Consider the following 12358-nt stretch of genomic DNA (forward strand, 5'->3'; position numbering starts at 1 on the left):
CAGCCCCTCCCTAAGATCAAGTTGTAGGTTGATGGAACCTTCAACACCCAAAACTCAACTTGTTTTGTGATTGACCTGGCCTTGACTGGCAATATGATCTTTCCGATCGGCCATTCCTGTTGAGAGTCGAAGCCGACCGGAGGAGACGGCGCTGGAGCTAGGTCTTTGTCCTCTAACTTCATTTGTTTGAATGCATCGTAGTACATGATCTCAACCGAACTCCCCCGGTCGATCAGTATCCTTTTGATGTCGAAGTCTTTGATACGAAGAGTCACAACTAAGGTGTCATTATGAGGTGTTTGAATTATTTACAAGTCCTTGTTTGAAAAAGTTAAGACCTTTTTTTTATCTCGGTCTTCCCTTTCTTCGCAGCGGGCTGAACAGAGAGCACTTCCCTCATGTGCTCGGCTTTCTTGATCATCTTCCTCAGCTTGCAAACTTGCGTTGGTTCGATGATGCCGTGAATAACATTGATTACTTTTTAGGATGTTGCAGCCGAGACGATAAGGCCATTTGGCTCGGCCTGCCCTTGCGGAGCAGCCTTCATACCCCCATCAATGTACTGATCCAAGTGCCCAGCCGCAACCAGCTCCTCCAAGTGTTGTTTGAGCAACACACAGTCCTCCGTTTGGTGCCCCCTTTCTTCATGGAAAGTACAGCAGTACCTCGATGAAGCCCCTCTACGTATCTCCCAATTTGGCCGGCCAATGCACGTATGGCTCACCTCGGATTTCACTGAGGATGCGATAAATTGGGATGTTAAAGACAGTGGTGATGCTGGTTCGTGCTTTTAACTTCTTCTTGGCATCTTCCTCTTTGCTGCGAGGAGCGTCAGCTCGGTCATTTTCGCAGCTTTTGTTTCTATCATTATGGTTTGAACTGCAATGTTGATCTCTAGGTCAATTATTAAGGCGGTTATCCTCCTACCCTACCGAGTGAACCTTCCCAGCCACCCCTCTGTCCGTCGCAACTGAATTTTCCTTCTCGGTTGTGGTGGCGGTGGTGGCATCATCTTCTACTCGGATGTGTTCATTGACCCGCTGCATTCAGGACTCCATGGTTGTGGGCTGATGCATTATGAGCGAGTCTCGCAGCCTATGCCCGACTGGTAGACCTCGCTTGTATTGGACAATCGCCAGATTGATGGGGCAATCGAGGATCTCATTGTAGGTTTCCTAATAATTGGCATTGTATGCCTTCAAAGAACCACCTGACACCATCTTGATGCTCAGGAGGTGGTCGACCTCCTTCGGTGTTCGAGTATTGGTCTTGAACCTGGTGGCAAAGGCCTCCGCTAGTTGTTGCCACCCCTCGATACTCCCCTCCGGGAGCCTTTCGAACCACTCCAAGCCTAGTTCTCCCAAACTTGCTGGGAATATGAGACACATCAAGGCGTCGTTGCGCCGGTGGCCAGCCATTACTTGCCTGTAATGACTAACGTACATGTACAGATCCATCTTGCTGTTCTACAACGTGAACTTAGGTTGGTGAAATCCGACAGGGAGCGGTGTGCTCTTGATCTCTGGGGACAATGGGGTAGCGGTAAGTCTTGCTAGCTCTCTGTCCATCGATGTTGAAGCTACCATTCTAGGCACTGACATGGCCACTTCCTCACTACAACAGATTTGAGGACTCAGCCTTTGCAACTCCGGCAATCTTTGGGTCTCTCTACGGCGAGCTCACTCCTCCAGCACATCCCTCAAGTCCCTTGAATGGGCAGAGTAAGAGTATCTCGACGTCGTCGACAAACGCGAGAGACGGTAACTGCTGTCGCGCGTGTAAGATTTCTCCACCTGTAGGTCGAAGTCGCCAACTCCATAGCTTCTGGTGATAGAGAGAAACGGTGTCCCATGTTGGCGACGACTGTTAGAACGGGGGTGGGGTGCGCTTGGTGTGGTCGCCCACTCTAGCAACACCCTTCCGCTTGATTTGGTGCTTCAACGTCTCCATTTCAGCCATCATCTTCCGAATGAGGGCATTCTGGTCTCTGAGTTTCTGCTCCAGGTGCTGAGCATGAGATTCTCCTCACCGTCGGTGACCCTCAGGACTTTTTGAATGTTCAATGCTCCTCGCACATTTGTCTTGCGCGCCTCTAGAAGAGGTCTCTAGGCCTACCATGGTCGGAATAGCAGGAGGGCCATCTCTCCTTTGGACAGACTCTAGTGTAATGCCATCGACAATGGACATCGGTGCTTCGTCGTTGTTTGCCATAGGAAACGGTTGAAAAATCTTGGAGAGCAAGGTTTGTTTGTCAAAGCTTTCACACAGACGACTCCAATTGTGTGAGAAAGAAATATCTTCCGTTCTCCGTACTCCTTGAATCCAAGCTTCACGTAACGTCGCTTAACCTAAGAACAGAGAAACGGTGAGCTGTCTGGCGGTGTGCTGCCGGATAAACCCTTTGATGATCAAGTCAGCACCCTTGGGAGAGAAAAAGAATATGGAGAGCACTGTAGAGAAAGAGAGACTTGGAATTCTTTCAAGTTGCATACCTCTAATGTTTGCGTGCTCCTCCTTTTCAAGGCTGGCCATGCAGCCTTAGAGATTGTGGGTGCACTACCTCTGCTGTCCTTCCCTAGGTAGGCAGCTATGCTTCCCTTTACCTTTCTTACACATGTAGAGACCAAAACCTCCAAGTAGTGTATGTCAAACCACCAAACAGTATTGACGAATACCAGGCGTGGATTTCCCTCTTCTTACCATTGGTCCACATAGCTTACACAACCGAGCAATTACTTGAAAGACAGACGTTATACTGGACAACCATAGCCGAGCAAAATCAAACAGATCCACCAGAGCCGACAAGTTGCGAGACACGCCGCTCGACATCTCGACCTCACACCGCACCCTCAAGGGTCGTCTATCTCAACATTCGCGGTCCGAGTCACCTATAACTTGGTCAAATACAACCTTAGTCCGATCTGTGGGCATGCTCATCCAAGCCCGGCCCAACACCATAATCTGCGTGGGCCAAGCTCGATTTGACGTGTTCTACCTCAGCTCGTCCAAGTGAATCTCCATTAATCCTAACTCGATGTTCCGCCGCACTCAGCACGGACCCACTTTGGTTTCAACGCCCCAAGCTCTCCCTTTGGGGCCTAACACCATGTTCAGTGTTGGTATAGATCGGCTAGTCGTTCCACGCAAATCTCCCTGTCAAATACATAAATACATCATATTAGTAAGACAACGTAACATACCGTAACATACCATTCTAGTAGTATCACCATTTTGATTTTCACGGTTGAAATTGCTCAAAAATATGTAAACTTATCAAAGTAGTGGTACATAAACATAAATATTTTTTAAAAAATAATACAAAATGATATGAATGTCTTGGTTTTATCTTCAAAAATAAAAAAAAATAAAAAAATCTATCAAGATAGTTTATATTTTCCAACCACGAGACTTCTCTTCAAACCACTTTAAAGGTGCGGTTAGGTTAGGTTGTGTGGGTCTATTACGAATCTTATTTTGATAATTTAAATTATGAGTAAATTATATTGACAGCTTTTGAGGTTTTTTGTTTAATGTAGATTTTTCCGTTACGTTTGAAAAATTACATTTTTTTCCTAAGGTTTGTAATCGTATTACAAATTATCCCTGAATTGCTAATATCATACTCCAAAATTTTTTAAATGACCATTTTGTCATTTTTCTTACCATTTTGTTTTTCCTATCATCATGATTACATTCTACAACTTTTCATCATTAAATTCTACCCAAACATATTCTTATTTAAGTGATGATATATAAAAATAAATTTTATATAAAATTTGCAAACACAATGACATAGTTTAATAGTGACCTTTCACTTTAAAACAAAATATTCATAAACATGATTTATATTTACAATAATATCACTATCACAACATTTTTATAATATTTTTTGTATAAATTTTTATATATGAATAGAATTTTTCATTTTTATTTTCACCATCATTTTTCTTTCTCGTCTATTCACCCATATATATTATAGTATTACCAAACACCGTCATTCAAATTTATTACAATATTACTGAATTTTTGTATTTTTGTATTTTTTTTTTTTTTGTATTTGGTGAATTAAAAAAAATCACAAAATATTATATTTCTTAAGTATATCTCTTTTAGATGTATCTAAAAATAAAAATAATAAATTGCTTAAAATATTAAAAAAATTAGTAAAAATAAAAAAATTAATTTTTTGTGTGAGTTAAACCAAAGAAGATAATTGTTATTTCTCTTGAAATAACATGAACAAAATATCAGTATTATTTTATTAAATATATGTATACAGGCTAACGGACAAATATGTCATTTTAATTTGATAATGAATAATGTTTGAGGGCCCGAAATTAGTGGCTCAAATTTGGCTCAAAACCCAAAACGACGTCGTTTTGGGTTTTGATTTTTTTTTTTTTTTTTTTTCTTCTTCTTCCTTCCTCTTCTTTCTTTTCTTCTTCTTCTTCTTCGTTTTGAACCTGAGAAGCAGAGGCGAGAGAGAGGGAGGAGAGAAAGAGAGGGAGAGGGAGAGGGAGAGGCCGTCGCCGTCGTCGTCGCCGATAGCCGATCGCCGCGCCTCCGCCTTCGCCGCCTCGCTGCTCTGCTCTGATCGTCGCCGGCTCTGCCCCGATCGTTGCCTCCGCCCCTCGTCGGCTCTGCCCCACTCGTCGCCTCCGCCTCCGCCGCCTCCTCCTCCTCCATTTTTTAGGCCCCCTCCATTCCTTCCTCCCCCTCCCCCTCCCCCTCCCCCTCCTTCGTCTTCCTCCTTTCTCCGGCTGAAAAGAAAAAAAAAAAAAAAAAAAAAGGAAAAATTTTTTTGAGCCATTTGAGCCGTTGCCCATTCGGGCTCTGTACCACAACTCTTTGATAATGGGTAAGTGTAATTTTTCAAACGTAAAGAAAGATTTGTATTAAAGAGAAATCTTAAGAGGTAAGTGTAATTTTTCAAACGTGAAGGAGGATCTGTATTAAAATGAAATCTTAAAAAAGATAAATGTAATTTACCCTTAAATTATTTATTTCATTTGATTATATGTATAAATTGTTCACGTAAAACAATTAAATTAATCATAACAAAACATGTTTTGATAATATTTAGAAGTTATTTGAGACGAACTATATAAGTGCATTTTTTTACTTTTTGAATAAAGAAGTAGAGGAAAAAAAGATGATTATTTAGAATAATTTTTCGACTTTCTACAAAAAAAAATATATGTATTAAAATATTATATAAAATAACAAAATTATTTTTTCACCCATCTGAGTACTGACCTACAATCCGTGCATGTCAATTGATATTTGTTGAAATTATTTTTTATTTTTTATTTTTTTGGACCCGTGAGTACATTGTTTTAAAAAAGAAAAATGTGTTAAACCTCTAAAAGGAAAATTCTAATGGAGTATTAATTTATTTTTTTTTCTTTATATTTTGTCTTTTACATTATTATTATTATTTTTTTTTTTTATTTATGCGCCAACTTATTAAAGCTATTACAATGCAGCTCTAATGAGAACTCTGTGGCGCTGCCGTTCGAAAAACCATATGGCAGTAAACTTTTTGAGCAAAAGGACAATTGTGTTTTTTTTGGTCTGACCAGTGAACTTTTTTCACCCAACTTTTGTGAATAGTGTTAAAAAAAAAAATTTAATAATTTTTTAATTTTTTATCTTTTTGCAAATAGTGTTAATTTTTTTTATTTTTTAATAATTCCTAAATTTCTTATCTTTTTGTAAATAGTGTTAATTTTTTTATCTTTTTAATAATTTTTTAATTTCTTATTTATTTTTTTAAGAGATTCCAAACAAACACTTAGGTTTAAAATGAAGTGTTCATTTTTTTTTTACATATAAATTTGATAGGTTAGGATTATGTAACTAATCTTATTTTATTTTCTTATATAACTAACCTATTCATATAGTCAAATGAAATATTAAACAATTCAAATAATCTTATCAAAAATTTCTGCATAAAAAATGAATATCATTTTCCAGCATATAAAAACCATCATCAAAGCAATCCCACTCCCACCACACACTCTGTGCTATTGCTAGAGAGAGAGGGAGAGAGAGAGAGAGATGGAGGGAATAGAGCACAAGACAATCAGTGTAAATGGCATAAACATGCACATAGCAGAAAAAGGCAAAGGTCCGGTGGTCCTCTTCCTCCACGGCTTCCCGGAGCTCTGGTACTCATGGCGCCACCAGATCCCCTACACGGCGGCGCACGGCTACAGAGCGGTGGCGCCAGACCTCCGAGGCTACGGCGACACCACCGGAGCACCACTCAACGACTCCTCCAAATTCACCGCTCTCCATCTGATCGGAGACATCGTTGCTCTCCTTGACAAAATCGCACCTGATGAAAACAAGGTGTTTGTTGTGGGGCATGACTGGGGAGCAGTTTTGGCTTGGTATTTGTGTCTTTTCAGACCTGATCGAGTCAAGGCTTTGGTGAATTTGAGCGTTCATTACAGTCCTAGAAACCCTACGACGAGCTTTGTCGATGTGCTTCGAGGATTTTATGGCGATGATCACTACATCTGCAGATTTCAGGTTCTCGTTTTCACTCTGTTTGGATTTTGAGAGTTGAGTAGAAATCTGTGGAGTGCAAATTTTGTAACATATGTTACCATATAATTAAAAAGAAAATGACATATTTTTATATTTTTTACAACAATGATTCATCCCCTTTTCTCCCACCTCTCTCTCTCATTGGTTACATTTTCATTTTCATTTTTTTTTTCTTTTTTTTTCCTGCTCCTCCAATCACTACCCGCCACGTGGCAAAGGGTGAAGGGGTGACCCAAAAGGGGTCTCAAGCATTATTCTATTTTTTAAGTCATAATTAAAAAAATAATAATAATCAAAGATCTTATAATTAGGGTTCATACATATGGCATTGTAGAATTTCCTTCCTAACTTTTTATATGTGTTTTGTATTTTGGAATGATTATTTTGATTATACGAGTTATAAGATTTAAGATAAAACTCACCTCAAAACTAACTATTAAGGTGAGGATCCTCGCCAGTGGGTGACCCTATCACCTCCATTGTTTTCTGATTGGCTCAATTTTTATTTTTATTTTTATTTTTTTCAAGTTTTGCTCTCACAGCAAGACATGTGGAGCTGGGGGGTGTTAGGGTCACCCCACTGGGGTCCCAGTGTAGAATTTCGCTTTGATAATACTGATTAATTTATCAATTGTACTGAGAAGTAGGTTAAAAATTAATTTTTTAATTTTTTTTCTTTTAAAAAAAGTGTAAAAAAAATAATAGAGAAATGATGTGACTTTTCCAAAAAGATATTGGGATATTGACTTTTTATTTGTAAGTTTTAATTTATTTTTTTAGTTTATTTTCATTAGTTTCTATTGAAATATGATGTGAGAATTATAAATAACTGAATTGTAATTTTTTTTTAAATATTTGTATAATGATAAATATTTTTGGTATCCTTGTAATGATAAATTTATCATTGAGAGTTAAGTAAGATTTTTTGGTAAATAAATCCAATCCAAAGGACCAATTGGTAATTGTCCCATTTTTTTATATTACCAAACTTGTTTTTTTAAAACAAAAATTTCAAATCCAAGGACTTTTTGAACTTATTTTATAATTCTATGTTGTTTTTTAAAAACACGATGTCAATTAATTTATTATAAAACTATTTAAAATAGTGTTTTAAAAACTTAAATTTGAAAATTAAGTTTAGAACAACTTATAATTGGGAAATAGTTTTCAAAAGAACTTGAATTTGGTAAATATATTTATCTAAAGCTCGGATTCTTAAGTTGTTGTTTGGGTGAGAAATTGGCATACATCATAAAAGAATTGGAGAATTTGAGGTCTTATCTAAATTAAAAAATATATATATTGTTGTAGGTCTCTGGAGAAATTGAAGCTGAGTTAGCCCAAGTTGGCATTAGAAGATCTATCAAGAAATTCCTAACATACCGTGATCCCGCTCCATTTTTTTTCCCTAAAGGTAAAGGATTTGGAGATGGTGATTCACCTGATACTCCAATTATCTTGCCTTCTTGGTTGTCGGAAGAAGATGTCGATTACTATGCTAGCAAATTTGAGAAGCATGGATTCACCGGAGGAGTTAACTACTACCGAGCTATAGATCTGTAAGTTACCTTCAATTTTTCTTAACTTTGAGATTTAGTAATGTCTTAATTATGATAATTTATGGAAGACATAATAATTTTCTATTACCATTGTGAAATTATCATAATTTTAGAGATTTTGCATCTTCTTTTCATGTACATTTTCAAACTCATCTCCAATAGGGGTTCTCTCCAACCTTATAAGTCCAAGGATGCTTATGTAATGACCCTAGGTTATGCACATGGTTTTTAAATCACAGTATTGGACAGTGTAACGCTTATGAACGTGTAGTGGTTAGCAGGATTATTAGCCAATGTATAACATGAATTGAAAACTGAACTTGTGAATTTTTTCAAGAACTAACAAATGCCAAAAAACTTATTGATATGTATATTCCAACCTTATGTATCACAATTTGAATGTTTGTGATAGTTTTTAATTAAGATTGTGACACTAAAATATGTTTAATGAAATATTATAGAATTCTATATTTTTTTTTATCAACAAAAATAAACTTTATTGAATCAGAACTAAGGATAAATCCTTTACATCTTATATCAATAAAGATAGACAAAAACAGTGCTAATAGCATCATAATGAACCCTACTCATCCCAACTAGGTTAATCATGTGCTTACACTTGCCAAAAGCTAGTTGAGGAGAATTCAACCAGCAGACCCACAACAAACAGAGACCAAAGCAAAGGAACAAAAACAGCATAAAAAAACAAAAGAAACTAAGCACAATAAACCAAAGCAAAGACAAAAAACAGCCACTTCTCATTATAGAATTCTATATTGTTTTCAAGGTCCAAAAAAATGGAGAATTTCATGTAGTGCAATTAGGCCTATCATAAATTGATGTCCATCTTGCCTTCTTCTTGTTCCCAAGTTTAAACATATTATTGTTGAGTTACCTATATTCAAGAGTGGTTGTTAAAATTCTCCAGAGATCTTAGCTATTTTCTTTTTCTTTCCCTCTTCATTGCAGAAACTGGGAACTCATGGCACCGTGGGCAGGGTGCCAAGTGAAAGTGCCTGTGAAGTTTATTGTGGGTGACTTGGACTTGGTCTATAACGTCCTGGGTGCCAAGGAATACATACATAACGGTGGATTCAAGAAAGATGTTCCCATGTTGGATGAAGTTGTCGTCATGGAAGGTGTAGCGCACTTTCTCAACCAAGAAAAACCAGATGAGATCAACAAACACATTGTTGAGTTCATCAACAAGTTCTGATTTTCTTACCCCTTTGTCATGTTGTGTTTCTTGAAATAATAAGCTTTGCAGGCTACAGAACACAACTTAAGGGTCATTTGTTCACGCTTCTATTTTTTGTTTTTGTTTTTTTTGGAAACTCAACTACTCAAAAAATCTCCATTGTCTATTTGTCACAGCAATATTTTACTTTTTAATGGAGTTAGGATGGCAACGGGAAACAATAGAGTGGATATTAATTTTCTATCTCTATTCCCTTATAATAATTTTTCTCCACTCCCCATTCCCCATCCCCATGGATACTACCCTTCCATCCCCTAATGGGTTTGGAATTTTTTCCAACCCAATTTGACTTTCTTTTTTTCTTTTCTTTTTTTTAAGATTCACAATCAAAACTAAATATATATTTAATTTTATTTTAATTTATTTTTAACTTGATTCGAATAGTGCTATGAAATCAAAATTTGAGTAATTATGTAGTTTGTATCACGATATGTCGATAGACATAACATGGAAGAGGCACAAAGCACGCGGGACACATTGTTGGTGACCAACGAGCAAAGGATAGATAGGAACCGCCATGATTGGCTGTTGAGGTCAGCAGTTGGTTATCAACAAAGAGAGACTATAAAAGCAGGAAAAACAGAGAAAATGACCTTGTGCCCAAATGACAAATTTTTTAGACTTAATAAAAAATGACCTTAGAAGTCTATTAATAAAAATTCTCTTTCTAGTTCTATTTACAATTGCTTTCTATCTCATATATATAGTTCAAAAGAAATCCTTTGAACTCACACAATCGTCCGGTCTGTATTTGGTGAATTTTTGTTAAGCCCTGTTTAATCCACTACCTAACAAGTTTTTTTACTAACATGTGCATAACAATGTCAATTCAACATCTTAAAATCACATTTGTTTCTTCATGTTTAAGATCATAGCAGGCCATATTCAAAATTGCAATGTAAATGGTTATATAACATGTGGATTAAAAAATCTAGATCACACATGTTTTGAGATAAATATTTTTTAATTTGGATTTTTTTTCGATGTGATTTCTAACTTAATTGACAGCCATGTATCATTCGCTTGCAAGTCCATAAAATGGCAGACAAAAAATAGAAAGTCTTTATTTATCCTTTATACTTTATTGAATTTCTAAATTTACTCAACATTAACTGAATTCTTACTATTAATTGATTTATTAAGTCACCCACCTTTTTATCTTTTCCTCCTCACCCTGCTACTTACCTCTGTCTTGCTCAAGCACTAATAATCAATTCTCCATCGCATTTCTATTTCTTTTTACACAAGCACCATTTATCATATTCCGTCACCACCACTACTAGCACCTTAAAATCAACACCCATTGCCTCCACCACCACCACATGCACACACACCACTAATGTCATACCTTCACCACTACCTCCCTACCTACACCATGGCCAACACCCAAACCCTCACTGACCTCCCTTCTCTATCTTAACCCCTACCTCAAAAGAACCCTCCCACGACCTCTCTTGCTACCCTTGCTCCCTATGATCAACTCCTTCCCCATCTCATCCATTCCCCCACCTCGCCTATACCTCAACTTATCTCCTAATAGTACTATTACTATTACCATGCTTCATTCCCACTACCACCCTCCCCCTTTGTCTTACTTGTACCATACACTAAACCCATCCACTATCAATGCCCAAATTTCTTGCAACTTTCATTGTATTCGTTAGCACAACCTCCCAAATCCCATGACTACAAACCCAAATAGCTTGGTGACACGGGGAGGGAAAGGGAGCTAGGAAGGGTGGTTAAGAAAAGAAGAGGGAAACTAAGAGCATCTCCAACGGTAGTAGGCATTTTACCTATCTAAATATTACTATAAAGTATATATTTTATTTTGCCTATCGACTGTTTTATGTTTTTACTCTAACCATGCTCTTTATTTTAGCTATTTATCCAAATACTATTAATTTTATAGAATGCCACGTCAACAACAAAGATGGAGGGAAATGATCCTAATGATTGAATACATTTTGCCTAGCATTGAAGGCTAGCTACATGTAACTAGTAAATATGAGTTGAGGCAAAATGCCTAATCATATGCCTAGTGCATTGGAATTGAAAAAAGTGAATCACACTAGGCATTTTAACTAACAAGTATTATATGCCTAGTGCATTGGAGATGCTCTAAAAGGTGGTGGCCAGTGGGGATGGAAAGGTAGTGGCAAGCGGGAGAAGTGGGATATACTAGGATTTTTTTTTCAGTTTTGTCTTTAAAGGTATTGTGCTCAAATGTAAAATTGTGTGCAAATAGTAGCTTTCGGCACTGATGGGGCAAATAGAAGGTCATAATTATCCTTCAAGTTAATGCCATGTGGCATTTTTATGTCAGATGTATTAACATCCGTTGCCAATTAGGTCATATTAGAAAGAAATAAAAAAAAAAAAAAACTAGTGAATAATTTAAGGGTAAAATTAGAAAAATAATTATTTAAGAATACAAGTGAGAATTAATTTAGGTAAAATTTTAAGGGACAAACTTTAAATTATTTGATTGTAGGAATTAGAAGGCTAAGGGATTTACATATTTTAAGTATAAATCCTTAATTCAACTTATTAATATATGGGCTAAAATAATTTTTGCAAATCCTAAAAAGAATAGGATCGGGCCGGATGGGTTGGGCAGTCTAATAGGTCGATACCCACCCCTAGCTAGAACCCTTGTATCTTACTAGAATGTTAGTGGTTTAAATTTTCCTATCTGTATATGGGTCTTATTTCCCATCTATTTATTGAGATTTTCTCTCATACTTTGAAAGGTTTTTTCCTTCTTTTGGTTGATATTGTATTTGATCTTTGTTATTATAAATGTAATTTATTATAATATCATATATAAATAAAATAAAATAAAATAAAGGTCTATCATGTGCTTTGACAATGAGATTAGGATTGGTAGTCGAATATAACGGACTCCAATTGTGAGATTTTCAATACCATACTTTGTGTTAGTCATCTTATACATAACGAAAGCAACAAGATTGGGTGAGGTTCT

The 12358-nt window shown here is 36.7% G+C and overlaps 1 protein-coding gene across 1 annotated transcript; it reads left to right on the forward strand.

Annotated features, from left to right (window-relative positions):
- Window positions 1-5979: 5979 nt before the first annotated feature.
- LOC145789396 (epoxide hydrolase 1-like) lies at window positions 5980-9575 on the forward strand. Its single transcript, XM_082877931.1, has 3 exons — window positions 5980-6537; window positions 7867-8114; window positions 9084-9575. Exons 1-3 carry the CDS (start codon window positions 6061-6063, stop codon window positions 9328-9330), a joined length of 972 nt encoding a protein of 323 aa, XP_082734057.1. The 5' UTR covers window positions 5980-6060; the 3' UTR covers window positions 9331-9575.
- Window positions 9576-12358: the final 2783 nt, after the last annotated feature.

The sequence above is a fragment of the Camellia sinensis genome, chromosome 7 (assembly GCF_055761805.1).
Source record: "Camellia sinensis isolate YWXY chromosome 7, ASM5576180v1, whole genome shotgun sequence".
In the NCBI taxonomy this organism is placed as follows: domain Eukaryota; kingdom Viridiplantae; phylum Streptophyta; class Magnoliopsida; order Ericales; family Theaceae; genus Camellia; species Camellia sinensis.

Coding starts and splice junctions, on each gene's coding strand:
- LOC145789396 (XM_082877931.1), top strand. CDS start 6,061: ATGGAGGGAATAGAGCACAAGACAATCAGTGTAAATGGCATAAACATG. Junction 6,538..7,866: donor ACTACATCTGCAGATTTCAG/GTTCTCGTTTTC, acceptor ATATTGTTGTAG/GTCTCTGGAGAAATTGAAGC. Junction 8,115..9,083: donor TACTACCGAGCTATAGATCT/GTAAGTTACCTT, acceptor TCTTCATTGCAG/AAACTGGGAACTCATGGCAC.